At 42.0% G+C, this 25,600-nt stretch overlaps 1 protein-coding gene across 4 annotated transcripts in view; it reads right to left on the bottom strand.

The window, feature by feature from the left end:
- The window catches only part of JPH1 (junctophilin 1), a 77,163-nt gene extending 60,112 nt beyond the window's left edge, over positions 1 to 17,051 (bottom strand). For all 4 annotated transcript variants that reach the window (XM_012735353.3, XM_012735355.3, XM_012735354.3 and 1 more), the window contains exons 1-2: positions 16,401 to 17,051; positions 10,300 to 11,059 (exon numbers count right to left, since the gene is read on the bottom strand). In XM_012735353.3, coding sequence (XP_012590807.2) covers positions 10,300 to 11,059; positions 16,401 to 16,779 — 1,139 coding nt within the window. In that variant the 5' untranslated portion in view covers positions 16,780 to 17,051. The remainder of the gene's footprint in view (positions 1 to 10,299; positions 11,060 to 16,400) is intronic.
- Between the last annotated feature and the right edge of the window lie 8,549 nt (positions 17,052 to 25,600).

Below are 25,600 nucleotides of genomic sequence, written 5' to 3'. Positions count from 1 at the left end.
CTAGACCAAGCATCAGAGATCGAAATCCGATTGACTCAATATAGCAAAATTCAAAATTTTTACCTTATTTAAAAGTTTTCAAAAATTAACAAAAATATAATAAAATTATTTCTTAAGCTCTGACAATCTAGTGTTTTAAAAGTGCTAGAAAGTGAATTAATGTATTTTATTGGGCTTAAGTTAGTTTCTTTTGGCCCACATGGATGGAAGTCCTAAGAAGATTGACTTTAAAGAGTTGTACTATTTTGGAGGTAATCTTGATTCCTTACATATTAATTAAATTTCTGAGAAAGGAGATTATTTTGAATTTAGCATATTATACAAATAAATGTGAAACACCAACTGAAATAGAAGGGCAAAAATTATTAAAAGCTGATTTGATTTTATTCTCAAGAGGCCGTTGTACTAAAGCTGAATGACTTACATAAATACCTTTGGCATTTGTTGGATCCTGTTCCTAAACACAATGTTCATATTTCATCTATAATAAGAAAAGCATCTCAAAGATTTGCAAGGCACTAGTCTTGCAAGCATCCAGTTTGGTGTCTTGAGTAAAGTGAGATTGGCAGAGTCAGCTTAATCCATAATGGAAAGTTTCGAGCGGGGTGCTTTGGCCGGCTGGCAGCTGCTGCTTGGGGGAGTCTACCAGCTTGGTTAGCACGGCCATAGAACTCGGCCACTTGCCTAGAAACAGAGTTTCTCTAGGTCAAAGCTCAAATTCACAGGGAGCACACAGGACAGAATATGAGCACCATCACATTTTGGGGGGCTTTCCAGAATACATAATAGTAAGGGGGGTTAATTACAAATGAAGCTATACTAAGAAGAAATTGCTGCTTTCATTCTTCATATTTATACTATCAAGAAAGCATATTTCAGAGCTAAATGAGATGGAGGCTGTTGAAATTTGTACTACCTAAGCAAGCTCAGATTTCTAGTTAAAACAAGGTAAGTCAACATGTGCCCCTAGAACCTAGCTTATTACCACCCTGGGCCTTTTTGTTTTTCCAAGTCTTCAATACCAGTCTTCACTAAGTAGATCTGTGCAGAATTGAACATCATCTCACAACCCATTCACACCATAGAGAGCACCTTCTCCTTGCCCTTGCTGCTTAATCAAAGTGGAGGGCCATGCCTACATGATTGAAATTTTTAAAACTGTTTTTAATGGCTAACAAGTCTGGATAAATGTGTGACCCTCCCATTTTATCATGGCCTAAGACTAATTTTCATGAAGTTTGTGTTTGCTGGAACCTACTTTGTTAGGCATTAAAATACATGCCCACCTCAATACCTCTGAATGGGTTTGGACTTTGAAGGGCTGGATGAAGAGGTTTTCAAAGAAGGATCTTTAGAAAGAAGATACCCTAAGGAGGTTTTACAAGGTTGTCATGACACAATGTGTTTTTCATGTTATGTGTAATGGCCTGTTACATCGTGAGTGACACAACATCAGGTCAAAGGACAGGAGCTGACTGTAGCAATTTTTCTGTCTTCCCAAGTTACACCCCTGAGTGCCATTATATCCACGCCTAACCCCTTGCTTGGGGCAGGACAGAGCTGACACCTAGGTCATCTTTCTGGTTTCAGCTGCTCACTCTGCACACCCACATGGAGAGAATTCCAACTGCTCCTGGGCCCCCCCCGATACAGAGAAGCATGTCTTTCTGTAAACAGCTCATAGAAAAATGGAAGAAGTTAGAGCAGGCTCTGCTTTCACCCATGGGGAATGAGCGTTCTTTGGTAAAGACGAGAAGCTTGTATTTGAAAATTGTAGGTGCAATACAAATATTACAATATAAAGGATAATCATATAAAAATATAAAAGGATGATGGTGACCTACTAATATACTTAAACAATATGATTATCCCATATCGTCTTCAGAATAGTACCCTGGCATAGCTTGATATAAACACAAATGCCATTTCCTTGCTCACTTCCTTTTCAGTCTTAAAAAATAAAATTGCCTGGTGACCTTGCACAGATCTGAGGCTGGAAATGGGCTGAGGTTCGATGCATGCTCACATCCGTGAACAGGTGGTCGGGCTTGGTGGATTTAACTCCTTTCTTTTCTCCCTTGTCCCTGTTTGTGCTTCCCAAGCCTTCCTTCCTCACTCCATTTTTACCTCTATCTATCCTAGTCTGGCTTCTTGGTCTTTTAACAACTTTTACTTTTGAAAATGATATTTCTAGGATCAGAACATTTTCCTAAACCTTAAGGGTATGTAGTGATTTACAGTTCACAAAGCCCTGGGATACCCACTCTCTCACACTCTGTGAGAAGGGTAAAGCTAACACTAGCCCTTGTTCACTGTAACTCTTCTCAGCTTCAGCATCTGAGCATTTAACCAAATCTCTGGAATTTGTTCTTAGAAGCACTTGATTGTGACAATTGGAAAGGGTGACAGGGAACCAAGGCAGTGCAAAGAAAGAAAATAAGAAATGTTCTCTTTAGCTGTAAATTCCCACATTTTAGGTGATTTTCCCCTAAAATTTCTTTACTTGTTCAACTACCTCTTCATTAAAATGACTTACAAGACATTGGAAGAATTTCTCCTTCCCGCAAAAATTACTTATGCTAGTTAACTGACAATCAACCAGAGACTGAGTAGAAAAAACAAAAAACTCCATGGAAAAGGTAATCTAAAATTGCTTTTTGAAAATATAATACAACCATTATCATTATAGAAAAAAAATACAGTATATAAACTATTCATTTTGATTTGCAGAAGAGAAAGGGTATCCTTTTCCCCAACGGAACTGAAGAATTTCAAAGTGCTGGCCCCTTCATAATAACTTGGCAGAGAATAAACTTTTTCCTAAAATTGGTAGTAGTCAGTTTAATTTGGAACCATAATGTGCACTGACTCATGGTTGACTTTGGGTTTTAATTACTAATAAATGAAGTATGAATCAAGTCAAACAGTCTTGTGAAGGGCTGTTCTATCTATCCCTGCCAGCTTTATGTGGTAAATTGAATAATATTATTTGAGCCTAAGAAAAATGACTCAAACTTTAAAAAGTGGCAGGACAAGAAAAAAACCTTCAAAAGGAAACAAAGACAGCTGAACATTCAGCAAACTTAGCTTTTTAAAAGACAATAAGCTCTCATGTTCCGACTTATTACATGTTTTGGTGAAGGTGAATACAGGTAGACTGAGCCACTGTCATTAGGATTAATATAAATTGAGTTCCTGGAGTTTCCTCATCTGTAAGGGAATCCTTTGTATGTATCACTGAAACAGCTTAACCACTTTGGTACCAGCCTCGACTATAGTCGATAGCCACAAATGAATGAGCACAGCTCAGCGTCGACTTTAGCGTTAATAACAAAACTTCTACAACAGTACTCCGAATCGAGGCAATACAATCCTTGTACTGCATCAGAAAATCTCATGCATTTTAGAAGAAAGACATTTTCCAGCACCTTACAATAGTGATAAAAAGGAAAACTCCATTTAGAAGATGTATTGTATGCTCAAAAAATAATAAAAGGCGTGGTACTAAATACTATTGTAAACAATGTAATGTTGGCCTATGTGTAGCCCCATGCTTCAAAATTTATCATACCAAAGAATAAAATTTATCATAATATTCAAAAACTTGCCTTATTTCTTTATGATACGAATGAAATAAAACTATAATTTTGAACTGACTTTTCTAATTTTTTTCATTTATCAAAATAAAATTGTGAACATTTAAAAATAACGTTAAGGAAAACATATATGTATATGTTACCTATTCTGATTTACAAGTAAAGCTGCCTGTAAAGTAAAACAAGCTTTCAGTGCTTTCAAGCTTTCCTCATCACATAAGAGCAAAACGGATTTGTCGTCAATGCACAACACAAACTATCGTGCGGACTATGAGTGCTGGCTGTGGGCAAGGGTTTGTGGCCAGTGAGCGTGGTACCGAAGTGGTTAATACCTGCAAGAATGGAGACAACAGTTTGGCTTAACCTGAAGCTTGCATTCCCTGGTCATGCCTTGTAACACTGCTGACTTAACTAAGGGAAAGGGTACTGTAGCACACACTTGCATTTTCTACACATCCTTGACTACTGTCAGACTACAGCATGATGTACTGTTAGAGCTCAGCTTCCATCCTTAAAACTGTGCTTTTTAAATGCCCAGCAAAATGAAATTAGAAGCACTGGCAGTGTTCATACCCTCAGTTGTGAGTATTTAACTCACTCATTCATCACGTATTTACTAGAGCACTTACTAACGTGCTCTGATCCAAACCCACTGCTAGGTTTACAAAAGTGAGCAAAGTTGCCTTTGGGGTGGGTCCATCTTTCCCAATCCAGCTGGAGAGAGAGATATCCAACAAATATTCTGAAATGCAATCACAATTTAGACTGGTGGGAGGATTTAGTTTAGATTGTGGGGGACAGAAGTAGGGTAGGGGGAGTGAAGGAAACCTTCCATGAAGAAGAGACTTTATGCCCAAACCTGAGTGAGGACTAAGCAGCGGGCCAGGCAAGGGCTCCAGGCAGAGGGAAGGGAAGAGCCAAGAACTACCTCCCAAGTGAAGCAAGAAAGCAAGCTGGCGTGGCTGAACCACTCTGAGCACGGAGGAGGCAGGGAGAGTGGTATGAAACTGCAATATATCTTTTTTAAAAAAAAGTACGGGGAGTAGTTTTAAAAAAAACCCTACAGGAAAATTATATATCATCTTAATATTTAAGTCCCAAACTACCAAACACGGAGTCCAATCTCTAGTTCTGGGCGGGGCAGGAGAGGACTCCCTCTCATGCTACCTGCCTATGTGCCGCTGTGGTCACCTGAAGTGGCACTCATGGTCACGGAGAGGTTGGCAAGAGCAGCAGCACAGTCCCACACAACAGGCTGGCCTGTCCTGACCACTGTCACTTCACAGCAGTGCTGGGAGCCTACCCGGGCACACGCCAGCTTCAGTGAGGTTCCTGCAGAGTTCTCCAAAGTCTGCAGAACGGAACAGTTACTACTAACTCACCTGCTAACCTTCTCACTTTATAGTCTTTCTTCTCATCTGTCTGATACAACAAAGCCAGAAGCACAAGCTTGTGATTTCGGCCAGCTCCCTCCCATCCCTCCTCCTCTAAATCTTGCATCCTCATGATAATTATTTCTTCTAAGGCTCAGATCATACAAAGCTCTGTTTTTGTGTTTGGTTTTTTTTGTTTTTTCCTGCACCGTTCCTAAGTGATCTATTCATTTCCATGCAAGTGGGGTTCTGTACGGGTCACTTCTTATTGGCTATCTCAACCAAATGCCTTACCCTAAAACCCTTCCTGAAAACATTCTTCTCAAGGAACAGTGACTTCTTTGAACATCTCACTTAAGGAATTATTAGAGACAAGAGTCAACGGAGTAAAAATTGACCAAGTGAGAAATATAACTGAAATGACAGAGACTGAAGAAATTACTGGAGGCAAGAGCTAAAGGAACAAAAAGTGAACAACTAAGAAACAGAATAAAAACCAGAGAGACAGCAGGGCGACCTTGGGCAGGGCCTCAGTCTCTGCCTCTGGGTGTGAGGGGCCTGGACCAGATGTTGTCCTATGGCCCTTCCAGATCTGAGATTGGGGACCTTTAATATTCTCTAACAAAGCAGATTCTGCCTATTATATAATATTTTCTGGAAAAGTAAATTCAGCGTATGAGGAGGGGCATTCTAGTTATATGTCTCTACCTAGCATTCATTCCTGGGACTCAAAAGAGGGTCTGATTGGCTAAGTTTCTACCCAGGGTAAAGAGTGATGCAGGAAAGACCATGAGGCCTGGGCTTGGGTACTGGGTTCTCCCCAATCCCAACATCGGTCAGTCAGAGTAACGTCTGCGTCTACAAAGCAGAGTGGCTGGGATTCCAGGACTAGAAACAGTATGCCGTCAGTCACTGCATGAAGTCGCCTCCACAACTGCTAGGTATGCTTATTTCTTCGAATATGCAGAGTTGCTCTCCTGCCTCTTCTGCATTTCTTAAAAAACAAGGTTGAGACCCTTTCTCAATCCCAGATGATGATTTTTACCCTCAGGACCAAGACAAAAGGGAAATAAAATCTTGCTAAATCTTATAAATATAGTACTTTTTTTTTTTTTTTTTGAGACAGAGTCTCGCTTTGTTGCCCAGGCTAGAGTGAGTGCCATGGCGTCAGCCTAGCTCACAGCAACCTCAATCTCCTGGGCTCAAGCAATCCTCCTGCCTCAGCCTCCCGAGTAGCTGGGACTACAGGCATGTGCCACCATGCCCGGCTAATTTTTTCTCTATATATTAGTTGGCCAATTAATTTTTTTCTATTTATAGTAGAGACGGGGTCTCGCTCTTGCTCAGGCTGGTTTCGAACTCCTGACCTAGAGCAATCCGCCCGCCTCGGCCTCCCAGAGTGCTAGGATTACAGGCGTGAGCCACCGCGCCCGGCCCCTATAGTACTTTTTTGATCAGAGCAGAGATCTAAAAAAAATTCTAGGAGTAAATTATTAGCTGCTCTTAAGGTCTTGACTCTTTAAGTGCTAAGCTGCTAACGAACTATCTGTGTTATCAACTATTATGTCACCCCTCTGTTCCCTGACCTATCAGAATTAAATAGGGGCCCATAATAAGCTTTTCAAAACAAGCTTCCTGTGTGTTTACTGGGGAACAATGCCACTCCCTCTTCAGAGAAACAAAGCAAAGGTCCACAGATCTACTGCATTTTCTGGAATCTTTGGGACAAAAATGATTGGTTCTGTGTCTCCTGGAGACATTATTGGATGATACAATTATTTTCCCTCAGAGCCAACTTGAGACTGTTCTAAAATAAAACAGGGTGATAGTAGAAAGGCAGGTCCATTTCTCTGGAACTTAAACAAAAGTCTCTAAAGCAAAGAAATAACAGAGACAGAACAGTGACTGGGTGGACAAACTGAATGGTTGATACCTATTAACTGATCATCTCCCTTTGTTGACAGCAGCAGCTGCCAGGAGTCTCAGTTTCTAGTTCTTACTCTGCCATTACTGGACTGGGTGGGTCGGGAGCAGTCTCACTGTATATTCTTAAATTTTCAATATTTTAAAATTTTTATTTATTTATTTTTTGAGACAGAGTCTCGCTGTGTTCCCCCAGGCTAGCGTACAGCAGTGTCAGCCTAGCTCACAGCAACCTCAAACTCCTGGGCTCAAGAGATCCTCGTGCCTCAGCCACTCAAGTAGCTGGGACTACAGGCATGCGCCACCACACCTGGCCAATAATATTTTTCAAAACATTAATAACAGCAAGTGTAAAGGGGCCAGGAAGGACTGTGCGGATACTCTGGTGTTATAAAGAACCACAGTTTATGACAACAACATAGCTAGAAGTGCTTTCTTTCAGGTGGCAATCTCTAAAACCTTAATAAGATCTTTTCCTCTATTTGTTTTTTGAAAAAGTTTCTGAAAGACTGTGAACTCTAAACTCAAAACTACTATTAAGGGAATGTCAGTCTTTCAGTTATTTTCTCTAAAAACAAACTGCAAAGCTCTATATCTGAAGTACTCATTGTATCAAGGAATCTGGAAAGGGAACTAAAACAGTGAAAGTAAGTAAAATATAAAAGGTTAATATATTTTTTTATTTGTAATTTGTCTATTGTGACATCCAAACTGTTAATTTTTTATTGCGGTAACACATAGCACGAGAACTACTCTTAACAAAATTTTTTTTTTTTAGACAGAGTCTCACTCTGTTGCCCAGGCTAGAGTGAGTGCCGTCCGTCAGCCTAACTCACAGCAACCTCAAACTCCTGGGCTCAAGCGATCCTACTGCCTCAGCCTCCCGAGTAGCTAGGACTGCAGGCATGTGCCACCATGCCCGGCTAATTTTTTTCTCTATATATTAGTTGGCCAATTAATTTCTATTTATAGTAGAGACGGGGTCTCGCTCTTGCTCAGGCCGGTTTCGAACTCCTGACCTCGAGCGATCCACCCGCCTTGGCCTCCCAGAGTGCTAGGATTACAGGCATGAGCCATTAACAAATTTTTAAACGCACAGGACAGTATTGTTAACTATGGGCACAGTGTTGTGCGGCAGATCTCTAGACCTTATTCATCTTGTATAACCGAAACTTTATACCTGTTGAATGGCAACTCCCCATTTCACCCTCCCTCCAGCTCCTGGCCACCGCTGCCATTTTACTCTTTGTTTCTATGAGTTTGACCATTTTAGGTAAGTCATCTAAGTGGGCTCATACAATATTTGGTTTTCAATGACTGGCTTATTTCACTTAGCATAACAAATTGAATGTTTTTAAAAAATATCTTAGTGAAATCTTTATGAAGTAGTTAACTGGCTAAAAATATATGGTCTTAAGCTAAATATTTCTTGATTATAACTATATGATATAGTACTCCCAAACTACATACTACTACCTTCAAAAGACTTCTTCAACACAGAGAACATGGCTAGAACTTGGATAAGAGTGTTATGGCACTAGTATAATCACAGACCATCTTTGCATCAATAAGTCCCTTTCCATTATGTAGATTCCTCCAATGTAAACTAATCACAAAAGTCAGTAATTAGAATAAATCATTTGTTAGAGTGTTCTGCACAGGTTTATTTTTCATCTGCCAAGACTGAACTCATCTGCCTCTAATGTATCAGTAAGTTATAGGATGAAAATAAAATGGAAGAATCCAAGCATGCATTTAAAACTAGAGGCTAGGGCCTAACAAAAGGTATATCACTAGCTGTAAAAGCCAGCCAGCAAGATTAGCTGTGCCAAGTACCCTATCTACAAGCAAGCTGAAAAGCAAAGTAGATCCAATGCTTGGTGATCAGCAAACACTATGATCTAAAATAAAAGATGCTTGGTAGGGAAGACAGGAGAGAGAAAGAGACTCTTCATGAAAGTTTGTGTTTATTAATAAGAAATATTAACTTTAAAATAGGATTAGTTTGGGGGAAAGATGAAAACTTTGAGGACTTTTAACATAATATGTATCTAAAAACAATGCAAAAAATGTGATCTCTTTTATTTAGTAGCCCTATTTACATTATTTTTCTTAAGAGGAGCATAATAAAAAGAACTCTAGAAGTCTAGAAGTATTCAGCTGAACCATAGGAAACGGCCATTTTTTTTTGGGGGGGACATTTAGAAACTTCAAATATCAGAAGTTTCATATGGCTCAACAAAAAAAGTGGAGCTTGTTAATTCAATACAAAGACAAAAGCCTGGAGAGATGCTAATATTTTGTGGTTTCAAAAGGAGGTTTACTTCTATAGAAGAGTATTACTGAAGTAGGAACAGGATTTTTAATATTCTATGCTAAATTTATGCCTCAGGTCACACAAAACTATGGCCAGTCAGTACCCACTTAAGCCTAAAAATAAAATTTACCATTTATAACCAGCTCTTTTTCCTTTTTGTCTAACCTATGAAATCCATTCTTAATAGATTTCTCTATTACTCTTACTGGATCCCTGAAACCAGCTATTTAACGGTAACACTTTAAGCACATAGTCCTTCTATGCCCACATACACCCCACTTGTCAATCTATTATTCACCCGCTTTCTCCTACTCATGCCAGCCCTTCTCCACTGCTCTTCTTTCTTCCAACCTTGGCACACTGAGACTCCCATCTGTCCATGTCAGGTTCCCTCCACCCCTTTCCTTTTAATATACCAATGATCTAATCTCTCCTGCATAGAATGTGATGATTCTTGTGAGCCTTAGTCTCTTTGCCTTTCCCATGTAGACGAACTCTGTTGCTTCAAATACTGTATGCTAGATTTTGTCATGTTAACCTCCAAGCATCCTATATCTAGATCTTGGTGGCTGTCTCAAAACCAATTTCATCTATTTCAGTAAGCAGAACCTTAATTTTATAAATCAGGAATTTTATAGGGGGAGAGGTACACACCTCCAACTTAAATATCAGAATAAAGGTAGACCTCTATACTAGGTATGTTTCCACGTCGGATTGACACTTTCTTTCTGGGACACAAAACACGACACTTCCGTGACAGCGTTTCAGAGGTCCTTCTTTAAAACATGTAACTTCCCGGACTCAAGAAGATGTGCACATAGTCAGAGAGAATACCACCAAGTTGTTGCTTAGGGAAAGTGGTTTAGAACAGGAAGGGGGGCTCAACGTGCCTTCAACATTTTTTGATGAAAGAAAGTTTCAGAACAGTACAGGCACATTTCTGACTCTCATTCTATGAGGCTTATTTTACACCTTTGATTTTTTGGCAGTTGGAGAACCCATTTGGTGATGTCACCAACAGACTGATTAGACGTAACTTTGGATATTACATTGTTTTGAACGACCCAGCAAAGCCCCAATATTTACATACCTTGAGTTTGCTATTTCCACTTTGGTTCTCGCCATGGCCGCTGCCCTTTGCGCGCCTTCAATTGCTCTGTCCACCTTCTCCCTAGTTTTTGTGTTTCTTATTGGTATAAGCTGCTTCCTTATTCCACGGACCAGAATATTATTTTTGTATTTTCCCTCTTCCTTGGAGCCGTCGGGAAACACGGTACAGCCATACCCATGCCTCTTGTTATTTGCCCACTCGCCTTCGTACTTCATGCCATTGGAGCGCTCGCTAACGCCAAAACCATTGCGCTTGTCGTTCTTCCACTCGCCCATGTAGGTTTCCGTGGTGGTGGCGTCCACGTGGTCTTCCACGGGGCAAAAATCACAATCGACGTCGCCGAAGCTGATCGTGGAGTTGGCATCGCTGGAACTGATTCTGCTCATGGCCGCGTCGCTGCGGACCGAGCTGCGCTTGCTGGAGATGGAAGACTTGGATTCGGACTTGCGGAGTTTCATGCTTCCGAGGAGCGAGCCCCTTCGGAAGAGGCCGCCCTTCTTCTTGCCCGTGAGCTCGGCATCGGCGTGGAAGTTGAGCACGAAGCCCCCGCGGGTGCCGGCCGGGCTGTCGGCGGCGGCCGCGGCGTCGTGGAGCACGCTGCCGTTGCTCTGCTCGCTGCGCAGCGAGGCCAGCGAGGTGCGCAGCGGGGAGCGGATCACCGTGGCCATGCCGTAGGGCACGCTCTGGCGCACGCCGTAGCCGTGCCGCATGCCTCCGGCCCACTGGCCCTGGTAGGTACCTTGGAGAGACCGCAAGAAAGCACAGCGTGAGTTGGGGGCACAAGGGGTGCGGTCGCCTGCAACCAGCCTGTGCGCCTCGCAGAGCGCAGGGCAGGCAGGCCCAAGGTCAAACCCCACACATTCCCAAGTCAACCCTAGGGGATTACTTTGCATCCACCTGTGAATGAATCCCCGCCCAGTAAATTTGGGTCTAAGGTTTTAACGCTATTGTATAAAATTCCCCAATGGTCTGTGATAATTTTTGCTTTTCATTTAAAAACTTTTATGAATGTTTCAGATGAAAACTACTACTTTCCTAATACAAAAAGAGTAATCATTAGGAAACAACGTTCCCCCCCCCCCAAAATTAACGCATCAGAAATCTCTCTTAGGAAGACAGTACAACTGTAGAAGATGAATTCTATTTGCAAATTTTATTCTAATTTTACTAATTTAGCTGAGAAACTCTAAAAATGACTTTTAGGTCTATGTCAGTATAACATTTCAACAAGCACAAAGACAAAATTATCAGTGATCTGAATACTTGGGATATGGGTCAAACAAATGTCTTAAGTTCTCTATGTTCATTTTACCTTTTTTTTTTTAGGATAGGGAAAATATTTAGGATTGGAAATTTAGATTTGGGTGAACCTTTTTGAGCCAAGAGCGACTTGACAAAAACAATATATATACTGCATATAGTGAACCATTAATGAAAAAGTGAGTGATTTCTTTAACATTTTTGTGCTTCCAAGTGAAAAGGTCAAGCCTTGTGCCACATTACTTGTCAAATGTCTACACTCTCTTTACAGATTTCCTAGCCTCCACCACTGCACTGTGAATCACATTGCCGACTAAACGCACCCTGAGGGGAGGGATTACTTTATAAGAGAACACAAAATTCCCAAACTCATGCTCTTGTGTCCTGTGGTCTGTGGGTATTGGTGTTTGTGGATTGAGGGCCTTTGATGACTGTGTTTACAGTAAACAACTATGGTGGCTAAAAAGAGTACACCCTCTACCTCTACCCCTAGAAAAACTGAGATAAATCCAGATGAAACATTCCACTCTTACCATTTTGGACGTCATCTCAGAACAAAGGTATATTTGACAATTTCCATTAACACTTTGTTGATACCAAATTACTTTTTCAACAAATATTATGCCTTTTCGGGAATACGATAAGCTCTAATCCAAAGCATTTATTCTCAATATGTTATTCTACTCAATCAGCAAAGACATTTTAAAAATAACCTGGTATAGGTTTTTAAATCATCTTAGGAGGAAATGAATGTTAAATTAGGGAATTTAGAAGTTTCTTTTCAAAATCAAGGCAATTTCCTTTCATTAAAGGCAAATTTTAAATTATAATATCCCTCAAAAGAAGCTATCTGGAAATTTTAAAATGTAATTACTTCTGTTATTCATAACAATTCACAATGTCACAGAAAATACATCATTACTCTGTCTTGACCTTTTCCCATTTCTGATTATATAGACCTACCCTGCCAGTCATATTGCATTTTACATTTCCATGCACAAATTTCTATTGTGTGATACATTTATTCTTAAAATACTGAACAATAATGCTAGTTGGTTTATATAACTGTATTAACGAGGACTGATTATTTGAAAAGTTAAAACCATAATGACTATCAAATCAAAAGTTGGATCAGTTTGAAGACTTATCTTCTCTTTCTGTTAATTCTGACATATTTATATCACATAGGCAATAGCAGGGCAATAGTGAAATACTAAGAGGGTCTGGTACTGTGAATGTCATATTCTGGATAGATGTGAAGTCTTAACCTGACATCTATGAACTTCTGAGGAGGTAACTGAACCACAGATTTCTCAAAAGGATTCACCCAAGAGGATAAGATAGTCATATAAAACATTTCAGGTTGAAAAGCGTCCTACTGAATTTTAGCCATCACCAAATAATACCACCTCAACAGGAAAGGGAATAGAATTATTAGGAAATTCCAACTTTTGACTTTTCCTTTGCCTATACATATACAATGTAAATTCTAGGATAAAAGTTATACAACTTGACTTGCACATACTAAAATAAACCACCTTACTTTTAATATTTCCTTTGGTAAAATAAACACTATAATCTTATCCTTCTAACTTTTCTATATAATGACAACTTAATTTTGCTAGAACAAGTTGCAGAGATGGTGTTTGATATCAATAAGTATTTGCACTTTTTAAACACAACCATATCATCTTGGTAAATATTTAACACTAATGGAAAATTAACAGCTAGTTTCCTTAAATTGATATTTCCAAAAATAAGACTCGTATTTAGAATTTCCAAAGAAGTACTGCTTGAAAATCCAAGCTGTCTAAGGCAACAGCAATAATTAGAAAGTTTAAGTCTCTGCTCAACTGTCAAATAGGGAAAGGGGGGGACAAGAGCATTGGCCACATTCCTCTCCCATTTTGTTAAATCGTAGTGTATGAAAAATTTCCTCCATGGAATTGCTAGAAACCAATTTACAGTCAAACTGTTAGTAGTTCATCTGAAATTTAAAATAGGTTTAGTTTAGTCAATGAACCTAGAAAAAAAGGGTCTATTTCTTTATGAAGCAGGTGGGTTCCAACTTCTCCCTGCTGCTCAAATAAAGTTCTAATTAGCTCGTCGATTCCTAAAATATAGATGTGTATTTCACAAGTATAAAAATTATTTTTTACCAGTTTTAAGTTGTGTTCATTTGGGAGCTAGCTTTTTAGATCTAGCCATTTTAACTATACAATCTTGCAGTGGAAGGCATCCAGTTAGGAATGAGTTTCAGTCAAATTTGCACTGCACTATGCCAAACTTAAGTTTATATGCTACGAATGGGTATGCATCTAGTTAACAAAACATTGTGTCCTCCCAGATGTTTTCCATAGTTTTATGACAGGTAAAAAAAAGAAGTACAGATCAGAATTTGCACAAAAATTTCTGGATACCTAGACTTGGACTTCATGACTATGATACTAACTTATTCAGAGGGTTTCTATTTCAACAACAATTCACACACAAATCACTAATAAATTAAGTGATACTTTTCATATGGAATTACTACTTCCTTTCTCCTCTAGTTTAATGTCACCACAAAACACATGGAATTAGATTTTCCTTGAATTCAATATAGGGTGTACAGGAATGGACATGTGGTGATACAGAGAGTGGATACAAACAAGCTCTTTAGTGAAGACAAGGAAAGTGATTTTCCTATTTTGGCCAAAACCTTTGTATGAAGTTATAACAATACATTCACATTTAGACTCCCCTTTTATGATTAAGGACTTTCTAATGAACTGAAGCAACATATGACAGAAAGCAGAAAATCGAGTAGCAGAGACTTTCAACAGTGATTTTTAAGAGTTTTTCCCCTTCCTAGTTGCAGCATATTAGATTTTTTTTTTTTTTTTTTGGAGGGGGTAGAAAAGGAAAACCACAGTACTATGGTGATGCCAAATTTTAACTTTTTTAAATTAAAAGTTTGTTTTAAAACAGAGGGCAGATTATTCATAAAGTCATTCTGGATATTTATTTGGGCTTCTACAATATGTACATAGACAGCCTTTACCGTGCTATATATATTTTTGATTACTAGGTATAATGAATACTCTAAACCAAGAGAGTTTGTTTAATTAGTAACTTTAAAAGACTATTTTTAACCTTACAAAACTGAAGTGAGAGAACTATCCACGGCCTTCTTAAAAGGTTATAAAATAAGGCACATATTTAAAGAATAAATTATGCATTCCACTTTTGAGCATGGAATTTAGTTATATAGTAGAGCTGCGGCTTCCAATAAAATCCGGTCACACACAAGCTAACATATTTATGGGGCTGTCAACCAAGGCACTTTATGCCCATCCAGAACATTTAAGGGCTCTAATTAACTACTGTGGAACTTGGGATTCACATAACCCATAGAAAAGTATTAAAGTTTTTTTTTTCTTTTACTCCATGAGAACCATATCTTTTATTTATACTGTAGGATGAAAAGATGTCCTTTTTAGCAAGTCCTACCATTCTGCAGTTTTGCATTTGAAACACAGCCGGAATGTTCTGAGTAAGTGAAGTGTACAAATTGTATAAGCTTTTATATAAGCAATGGCATAACTGGGGTTGCAGTGGGCTGGAGAAACTTTTAATTGGATCCCTTTAATATCCTCCAACTCTGAGCTGCTTTATTCCAAAAGGTGACATCGCCTCCCACAACCCTTTTCAATTAAATGTGATTATGTTTATTATCAGAAAATGTACTTTGCCAAAGCATAAGCCATTCATCATTCGGCTTATTATACAAGGAACTTGGTCAAGTTTTGACACCTGTTTCAATGGTGTGTACTTTTCCTAATAAATATATTTTTAAAAAAAGGAACTTCTGTCCTATTTATATACACAATTTCTTTTGCAAATATTGTTAAATATTAAAATAAGGTGATTTTTGTTCACAGCCAGGCATAGTTTAGTAGGTCATACACCTTAATGAAATTTGGCGTTTAAGTACTGCCATTCTCAGTACAGTAGATACTAACTTAGCTGCTACTGGAACATACCTTTCAATTGTTTTAAAAAAATGTACACATTATTGCCCACTTCAAAAATATCTTCCTGATAATTTATACAAAGGTCTCCTGGTCAGCAAAGACTTGCTATTCTTTTGATCGAAAACCAGTACTTTTAGGAACCGAATGAAAACTAGGAACTCACGCCCTCCGAACCCCACCTGCATCAGGTGGCCTCTCCGTTTCCATAACTAGGACGTTTCCAAATGCACCCCTAAATATGGCATAATTCCCCAACATCCTAGTTATGGGGTTCTGGCTTCTATCTTTAGGCTACCAGAGGACCAGAGGCGAAATACGACTCCACGTGAAACCAATCCGGGGAGCGGTCAGCACCGACCGCCGGCCTCACAAGCCCAGGGCGTCCGCTCTAACTCCTCCGGAGTGGCGATTTCAAACCCGGCCGGGAGAGGGAGGGATCAGGAACGTAATGTGACGGGCTCAAGTGACAGCGTCCTCTCTCCAGCCCGGCCCTCGCGGGCGGTGCTCCCTCCTGGTGGCAGCGCAGCGCTGGCGCCGGCCAGGTACATTCACGCCTCGCTCCCCCGGGTGTGGACACGCCGCCCGCTTCGAGAACGGGGTCAGCTCAAACCCTCGCGCCACCAGCCCCGTCCCAACGCACCCTCTGGGGGAGGAAGGGCGCGGGAGGCGGGTGGGAAGCTTCCCCAGGTGTTTTGGCGGGTTTCCGGACACGTGCGCCTCGCGTCCTCCCCGCTGCCCCGCAGGCTGGGCACAGCCCACCGCACCAGCTCGCGGGGCGGCCGAGCCGCCTGCGACGCCGCTCACCTCCGTCCCCGTAGGTCTCCACGCCGTACCCGTCCTGCAGCCCGTTACTCCAGGTACCCTCGTAGCGAGCGGGGGTGCACAGGCTCTGCCGGACCCCGTAGCGCCCCTTGAAACCATGTGACCACTCCCCCCGGTACATCCACTTGCCCTTCGTCTCCACCCCCAGCCCGTGCCGCTTGCCCTGCGCCCAGTATCCCTGGTAGGTGTTGCCGCTGGGCCAGGTGTAGCCTCCGACCACCTCGAAGCCGTGCGACCAGGAGCCCGAGTACTCGCCCTGGCCCTTGGGCCCCGTGCAGATGCCATGCCCGTGCGCCTTGCCCTCCTCCCAGCCGCCGCAATAGGTGCCGCCATCGTCGAAGTCGAACCTTCCGCCCGTCATTCGGGGGGCAGCCCCGGCGCGCTCCCCGCGGGGGCACGGACGCGGGCAGTGCTGGGCACGGCAGGGTGTAGCTCGGGGGTGGGGGCCCGGCGGGCGAGCTCACGACAGCGCCCCGGGCAGCTCGCGCCGCCGCTCGGCTCCAGTCCGACGCCGCCCCCGTCCTCCCTCCTCTTTTGCCGCCGCCACCGCCGCCTTCGTCCTCCTCCTCCTCCTCCGCCGCCGCCGCCCCGGCCAGCGCCGCGCGCGAGAGGACAGCCCAGGCTCCTGAGCGGACCTTCAGCTGCTCCCGCCCGCCCACGTGAGCCGGGCGCCGCCCCGCGCCCGCCCCTCGTCCCCTCCCCGGGGCGCCGAGGCCCGGCCCCGCGGCGCGCCCGCCCCACCGGGCCCTGCCCCCAGCCCCCGAGCTGCCGCTTCCCGGCGGGCGGGCGGGCGCGGGCGCCGGTTGGCGCGCATGTGTTCGCGCAGTGGGATGCCAGTGGGAGGCGAGTGTACCCTGGGCCGCGCGACAATCCCTGCCTGTAGATGAAGGCGCGGCCGCCTGTGTGGGGGCCGCTCGCGGGCGCCGGAGCCTCCTGTGTTTGTGTTTGGGCTTTTTCAGTGTGGTTGAGCTCCTGTAAGTGCCGCCACGTGTGTGTGTGTGTGTGGAGGGAAAACTCATTGTGTGCGTGTTTGTCTGCATGGGGTTTGTAGTTGCATTTTTTCGGCATTCCAACTTCTGTACTGTTGCATTTGTCATGTTCAGCTGTCGTCATGAGTTAATAGCCCCAGATATATGCATGCATGTGCTATAAATCTGCGGCAGCCTAGATATAATTGTGCAGAATGTTCTTTTACACCTACTTCATTTCAGAGCACATGTGTTTGCATTTATTTAATGAAGCTACTGGGGAGGGGAGCGATGCAGTTTGAAGAAAGCACAGAATAAGTTGGTTAGTTTTTTTTGTTTGTAATAATGAGGATGATTTTAATCTGCCTTTTCAAGGGCATAGGATATTACTTTTACATTAGAACCTGCTCCCCCTCGTGCTTCATTTGTTCTTCTGAACAACCTTAGAGGTTCTTCAGCCTGGAGCTGTGTACCCAGCAGGCAGACGGCTCAGTCTGTGTATGTTGTATAAGTGTCGGGAATGTACATCCGACACCTCTCCACTGGTATTCACCGTTTAGGAAAGTAAATAGAAGTTTTCAAGGAGGAATATGGTAAGTAAAACACTGCTCTAAACTTGCAAAGAGTCTGTGACCTACAAAACCAGGGACAAGTGTCAGCTGATCTACAGTACTTTCTTGCTACAACTCTGCTTTGTTGAATTCACTTTAAACAAGTCTTCTAAACTTCTAAACCTCGATTTCACCATCTCCCAAATGGGAATGACAAGATTTGTCTTTCCCTTTCTATGTGAGGTAATAACTGAGTATATTGTATGTGCAGTGCCAAGCTAAAAATTAAGAGATTTGGTAATAGGCAAGTTGAATCATTATTGCCTCTGGTAAGAGCAAGTATTAGTGTCAACGTCACCCTCAAAATACCCATGGGAGATACTTCTTACAAGTTCACAGCCAAAGATCTTAGGTTAGTCTTTCAAGAAAACTGCTTTGCTGGGTGTTCCTGTTATTTCTTAGCCTGAGAGGCCTGTGGAAGACTGGGCGAGCATCAGAAGCCATCAAAGGTTCTCTCACTAGGTATTTGATAATCAGATAAAAATACAAGGACAGGTGTCAGGAAGGCAGCAGGGAAAAAGTAGACTAATCTGCACCGAAAAGGAACTGAAATTGACCTTGATTGTCTCTATCTCAGGACTGGAGTTGGCCTTTCCTGCTTATCTGGCTGAAAGACTGAAAGAAAAATCTCGGTTTACATAGAACCAAATCACCAAAGAGAATTAGAAACCCTCATGCATGGCACTGCCCGCAGAGTTGCCAGGAATAGTGCTTACCCTAGTGGCCTGAAATAATTACGCATCTCACACAGCATCTTGTCCTGGACCGGGGATTGATTTAGGCCGCTGGGAAACGAGGGCCCAGGGTTTTGAGGCTGAGCCATAATTCCACTTCTCTTATGGGATACACCAGAATCAGGAGCTAGCGTAGAGAGACGCATTCCCATCTATTTTGAGGTTCTGTTTGATATGAGAAACTGTGTGATTGCTCAAGCAAACATTTTTTTTTTCTTATCTCTTTTTAAACTGGCTTTTTTTTTTTTTTTTACAGAGTAACTTTTGTCCCTTTTCTGTGTGTGTGTGTGTGTGTGTGTGTGTGTATGTGTGTGTGTGTTGACTCATATATGTTCTGGTTTAAGTTTTGGAAACATTTCTCTTCCTAATTCTCGTTCGAGTGTGCAACGAGAATATATTTTCTGGAATATATGGCACGGCAAGTTTCTGGCTTCTATAATGGATATTTAGTTCATTTATGGTAGATAGACAAAGCATGGCATTACACACACATCTGGGTAGAATCTAGGAGATTTGGGGAGGATAAAAGACATGGCCATTTATTTCTTAATCTTTTCCTCTGACTATCCCTAATAGATTCCTTCTTTAAAAGGAACCCTAATTAAAAGTTGGAATCTACTACCAGCTATCTACTGTTAAAGTTTAATCTTAATCCTAACCTGACTCTTGCGATTGACTCTCTTCATGGAAGAAAATTGGTATTGAATTTTTGATAACTTAACAATTTTTGGCAAAGTAACCATAGAAGCCATGCTTCCGTTTACCTGCTGCCATCACAATGGAACATTTCCACGGTCACATAGATGCGTTTGTTAATGTAAGTGTTCAAGGTCAGTGGTAATGGTTAGAGAAGACTAGGAAGGGAAACAAGGAAGAGATGCTGAGAGTGATGGCATAGCAGATAGCAGGCACTGGAATAGTGTTTCAGTTTAATAGTCAGGGTTAGTAATGTCCTTATTTTCCCTCTCACTCTGAACCTTTGCCCTGGATAAGGGGGAGTTGAATTTAGCTTTAAGAAGGGATTAGTAAGAAGAGAATGTGAATGTTGGTTTGACAGGTGGGATGGGGGAGGCTATTAAAACCCAGGGGCCAACAACCACTCTAGCAGTTTGTTTTCCTCCATGTGCAAAACCTGGCTATTTATATAATAATGTATATTTCCATTCTACCAAATTTTATAACAAATTATAAGCCATTTTAAGTGTGAATATATTCCAGTTAACACCATATTGGCCGGGATCTTTTGCTTAAAATTTAATGGTGTTTTTTTAAAGAAATGAAGGTGTGTTGAAAAATTTCTTGGTGACTTCATTTTATTTACATATTAGAATTAGAAAATTTTTGATTAAAAAATTTACAAATGGCAAAAAGCTAACCTGTCAGTGTTTATTGTCTAAAGGATGTGATTCAAAGTGTGTAAAAAAAATACAATGAGAAAAATCACTTGATTTGTAAGTCAAAATGAGTATTACTACCTTGATTTATAAAATCAAATAATCAAAATAACTTGAATATTTGTAATAAATCATTCATAAAAATTTAAGAAATTTGTCCATGATAAATACAAAAATTGGGAAATACAGTCACAGGCTTTGCAGGCAGCATGAAATCAGAAGAGAAAAGGAATTCCAAAATTAATGGTCTTCAGATCTTTTAAGTCCACTATTGTGTACCAAATACCATGCTCAGGCTTTCACCTGTACTAATTCCCTTATACCTCATTAAAACCATAATAACTCCATGTGATTAGTACTAGTAATACAACCATTTTGCAGAAGGAGAAAGTAAGTTTTAGGGCATTTATGTGTCGTGGGTTATTCAAGGGAGAAATGGTCAAGATGGGATTCAAACTCAGGTCTGTGTGACTCTAGAGGCAGTTCTTTATTCCTGTCTTTTATTGGAGGGAGGATGAGAGCACATTGGGAGCTTTCAAATTCAGAAAGGAAGCAGTTTGGGTAGAGAGCAAAGGAAATCAAAAAGAATAGTGAAGATGACTTTTATTTCTTTCTTTTTTAAGAATAGCTGCCTGGGTGAACAGTAATGCTACTGTCTAGATTTTTTTTAAAGTGGAAGAAGGAGAGTAAATTTAAATTACAGGGGCTGGGAAAGGTATGTTCATTTAGGAGAGGATGATCCAGAAATATATCCCAGAGGAGATGTTCAATAGGCAGTTGGGTAGTAGCGGTCAAAAACTAAAAGTAAGTAAATTGATAAATAAATAATCCTTATTTTTTCTCCTGTCTCTAATGGCTGTTGTTTGGTCTCTCCTTTTGAGACTTGCACTGTTCACTCAGGCCTTACGCACCACCAAGACCTTACTTTGACCCAGCAGAAAGTAAGGTCCCAGAAGGCCAACTGAAAACTGGAACTTTACAATCTCACTCTCTGACAGCATTCTCACTGAACACACCATCAGCTCATTAAAGTCTCCTCTCCTTGGATGTCCTTCCTGTCCTCCTGGCTCTTTCCTACCTACCCTGCCCGGAGGCCCTAGTGAGTCATTTCCACTACACCGTCCCTGGCACTCAATTTTCTTTTCATAGTGACCTCCTGGTATACCTGCCCACCCAGTCCCTAATCCTAAACCACCATTTCTCATCCCCTACTCCTAGGAAGCCCCTTCTGGAGATAATCCCACCATTTATTAGTTGCCAGCCTCAGGTGGTCCCTCCACTCTGCACAGCAGACCTTTCCCAGGCAAGTTCGAGATGTTTATCACTGTCCTGGAGCCCTGTCTTCCCCCACGCAGAGGATGGAGCTAAAATATGGGAACACCCTCCGCTTTCCTCTCTTCAAAACTTCATACCACTTCTCATTTTCTTCCTCTCTCTGCCTACCCCCTCCCAGAAGAAGAGATATCCTTTTTTCTCCTCAAGTTATGAATCAATTCCTTGTCTCCTTTTAAATATGCTTTACTTTCTTCTCTTCTAGCCAATAAGCATGCTCTTGTGTCCTCCATCTTGAAACAGTCCTGGTTGGCTGGTCCTACTTTCGTCTTAAGTCCTCTGTGTCTCTTCTTGAAGTTGCAGACCTTGAAAGAGTACCTTGCATTCGAGTGTTACCTCTCCTTCTCTGATTCTTGCACCACTTGATTTGGATTCTGTTCTCACTAGTCTAGTGAAACTTGTCTAGCCATTAGGGACAGATAGAATGGCATCTCTTCAGTTCCTGTCCTGCTAGTGGCAGCTGTGAATCCAATACTGTGAGCACTTACCTCCTAGGCTGTGAAGTCCGTATCTCATGCTCCTCTTCTCTCTCTTCTCCTGTCACTTCAGCTGTCTCATTCCCTGTGTATTTTTCTTATCCCTCTCTAGTCTCCTTAATTTTAGCTATTTATTGTGTTTTAACCATTAGCTTCATGGTGCCAGAATTTTGTATAATTGCTGGATACTTGTTGGCTTATCTTGTACAACTAGGCAATCTTGCCCCAGAGGCTAAGAGTATGATTTAGAAATAGTCTGATACAAAAACACCAGCTGAGCCTTATTTAAATCTCAAGGGCAAATGCTTTGGTTTCTTCCCGTGATTTGCCCCTTGTGGCCCTCTGCCTGCTCTTCCTAATGGGGAAAGCTCCATCTAGACCTGGATGGCACCGTGTCCAATGATGAGGCTCACAGTGAGACTTACAGAGTTTCAGGAAAGTCAGATTTTCTAACAATGGAAAAGGTAGTGACAGATTAAAGGGAGACTCAAAAAAAAAAAAAGTAGTAAGCTTGAAGACAGAGTGGATTGAAGACCCAGTTCCTGAGGCAAACCATAGAATGTATACGTATGCATATGTGTATATGATTACTATCTTACGTTTGGAGACAAAGTAGTAAGGCTCAGACCTTGCTCTTATGGATATAAAACATCTATAAAGAGGCAGGAGATAAAAATAAAAAATAATAAAAGTACAAGGGAGACAATTACAAGCACCCAGTAAGTGCCAAATGTCCTAAGAGTTCAGAGGACAAAGTGATTTTGTTGACTGCTGTGGTTCAAACTATTTTTGGGAATCACGGGCATATTGTTTAGCTTTGTGGATATAGTGGAGGTTCATCCTTCTGGACATCTACAATGGAATGATCATCGTAAGTTAAGAGGCACCTTACAGAAGGAGGGAATGAGGAGAATCCATGTTTGTGACTATGAGAACAGAAGAGACCTCCAGGAAAAGAGGTCCCTGGAATCAGAGGGGACATGGCGATGAGTTCATCTCTCTCATGGTGCATTTAAAATCACAATGCTTTGTTCTGAAGCTATGGCTGAAAAGGCAACTCAGTACTTGAAATCACACAAATTAGTATGGCAAGGGAATATAAAAGCATTTTTGGGAGTGTCGGTATTAAGATGTTGTTAAAAGTTATAAAAATTGATGGGATAACCTTTTCATAAAGCAGTTAAATAAAGAAGAGAAGCACACAATATTGTTGAAAGCACAACTAAGGAGTAAGTAGCTGCTAAGTGACTCATAGCTGAAGGAAAGAAAAAAGAAATCAATTATTAGACAGTAAAAGAAATGTAAATGATCATTGAGGAATGAATGGTTCCCTGAGAGTTCTGGAATGGGATTTGAAACAATAGCCAATAATAGAAAAGGCTTTCCTCAAACTGAATGACAAAGGGCGGAGGATATGTAATCTTTGCCAAGTGTTGTAGTCCCAGTCTGCATGTCACCTCAGCAGGTACACCTCAGAGCCTTGTAGGATTCTTCACATACTGATTGCATTCCAGATAAAGCTTAAATTCCCCTTCCTTTCCTTATTCACACGGTAGCATTTTTGTCATCTCTTGCATTTCACTTATTATTTTCCTGTGGCAGGCACTTTTTAAAGCGTACAGAGACATCAGAACAGCCCCAGGGTGGCCGCCGAGGTGCACTGCTCGGGTCTCCCTTCTGGAGGACCTGGGTGAGGAGGGAGCTTGGCAGACGGCCTCCAGCAGCTTGGACTTCAGATCTGCTGAGGTGTTCACATGGAGGCCACGCTCTGCCCAGGACAGCCCCGCCAAAGTAAAAGGCAAACTGCTGCATCGCACGTTCTGTAATACAAAAAAGGGAACAGAACACCCGGTAGGCATCTCTGGTGGCAACACATTCCACACTTAGAAACTGCTCCAGCCTATGTGCTGGGTCCCAGGGAAGGGGGGCTGCCAGCTTTGAGGGGGCTCAGGGCGGGAAAGGGTTTTGCCAGGTTGTGGCAAAGGCCTAGGTTGTGATGCCAGCAGCCCTTCCTCGTGGGCCATATGATCAGGCAGATCCTGTGGTGCTGGAGGTGTCAGTGGTGAGAAAAGATACATGGAGATTATGGCAAGCCCCGTGGAGGAATCACGATGCAGGTCTGTTGGGTTCTAAAGTAAGGACATGTTACCTGCAACGGAGAATCGTCTATCTTTTGAGAAACAGTTCTTGGTAAGTTACTTGGCTTTGGTAGACATGAGACCAAGTGACTGTTCATCTAGAATTTCCCATTGTGAGCTGCATATGTGTATATGATTACTATCTTGGGTTTGAAGACATAGAGTGGCAAGGCTCAGACCTTGCTCTTATGGATATAAAACATCTATAAAGAGGCAGGAGATAAAAATAAAAAAATAATAAAAGTACAAGGGAGACAATTACAAGCACCCAGTAAGTGCCAAATGTCCTAAGAGTTCAGAGGACAAAGTGATTTTGTTGACTGCTATGGTTGAAACTATTTTTGAGAATCATGGGCATATTGTTTAGCTTCGTGGATACAGTGGAGGTTCACCCTTATGGACATCCACAATGGAATTATCTTCTTGAGGTAAGAGGCACCTTACAGAAGGAGGGAATGAGGAGAATCCATGTTTGTGATTATGAGAACAGAAGAGACCTCCTGGAAAAGAGGTCCCTGGAATCAGAGGGGACATGGTGATGAGTTAATCTCTCTCATGCTGCATTTAAAAGCACAATGTTGAACCTGGCAAGGCAAAAGTCAGACAGTTCGTGTTCCTTATTTTCTTCTGTTTGATCTAGCCAAAAAAAAAAAAAAAAAAGTCAGACCCGGAAACAGTCTATTGTGGGTTGGACATGGTGTGTCCAGGATCAAGTTGAGCAGGACCAGAGGGCAGGAAAGGCTGCAAGGACAGATTGACCTACCCCCCCACCCCATGTCCTCCACCAGAGTTGGACTAGTACCCCTTCCCCCACTCTCTCAATGGGCAGAGTGAGGCTCCATACAGCCAGCTGAAGGAGGAGGAAAAGCTCACATTTGGTTTATGGATAGGCAAGCTCAGTGTGTGGATGGAGCTGAAAATGGATGGAAGCTGCATTACAGCCACACTCATGAGTGGTCTTGAAAGTCTATAGACAGAGAGAATCTGTCCAGTGGGCAGAGCTATGAGTGGTGAACCTGGTCATGTATTTTGTGTGAAAAGAAAAGTGGCCCAAGGTGGGAATATGTATAGATTTCGACAGCCTGGCCATCTGGGCAGAGGCCTGGAAGGAAAAGGACTGGGGACATGGAAGTCCAAGGTGGAGACATGTGGATGAAAGTGTAGGAGTGGACACAAAGCACGGAGAGTTTTGTACTGCTTCTTAGTGCCCTTCAAGGAAAAGCACTGAACAGGATTCAGCTGGTTGATGTGGGTTGGCCTTCCTCAACAGCCATCCCAGAGGTAGAACAAGGGGCATGTGAACTTAGTAGCCTCAGCGGCAGAGGTGGAGGTTATACATGGGCCCAGCAGCAAGGACTCTTGCTTATCAAGGTCAGTGTAACTACTGCTGCCTCTAAATGTCCAGTCTGCCAGCAACTGAGACTATTTATTGAGAATACCCATCACCTGCTTGGTGACAAGTTGACTATATCAGGCTCCTTTTATCCTGGACAAGCCAGTGGTTCATCCTTCCAGGGATAGAAAACTAT

Source organism: Microcebus murinus, chromosome 7 (genome assembly GCF_040939455.1).
Source record: "Microcebus murinus isolate Inina chromosome 7, M.murinus_Inina_mat1.0, whole genome shotgun sequence".
Lineage (NCBI taxonomy): Eukaryota > Metazoa > Chordata > Mammalia > Primates > Cheirogaleidae > Microcebus > Microcebus murinus.
Note: the sequence above shows the minus strand (reverse complement) of the source record. Positions and strands in the feature narration are given on the sequence as shown.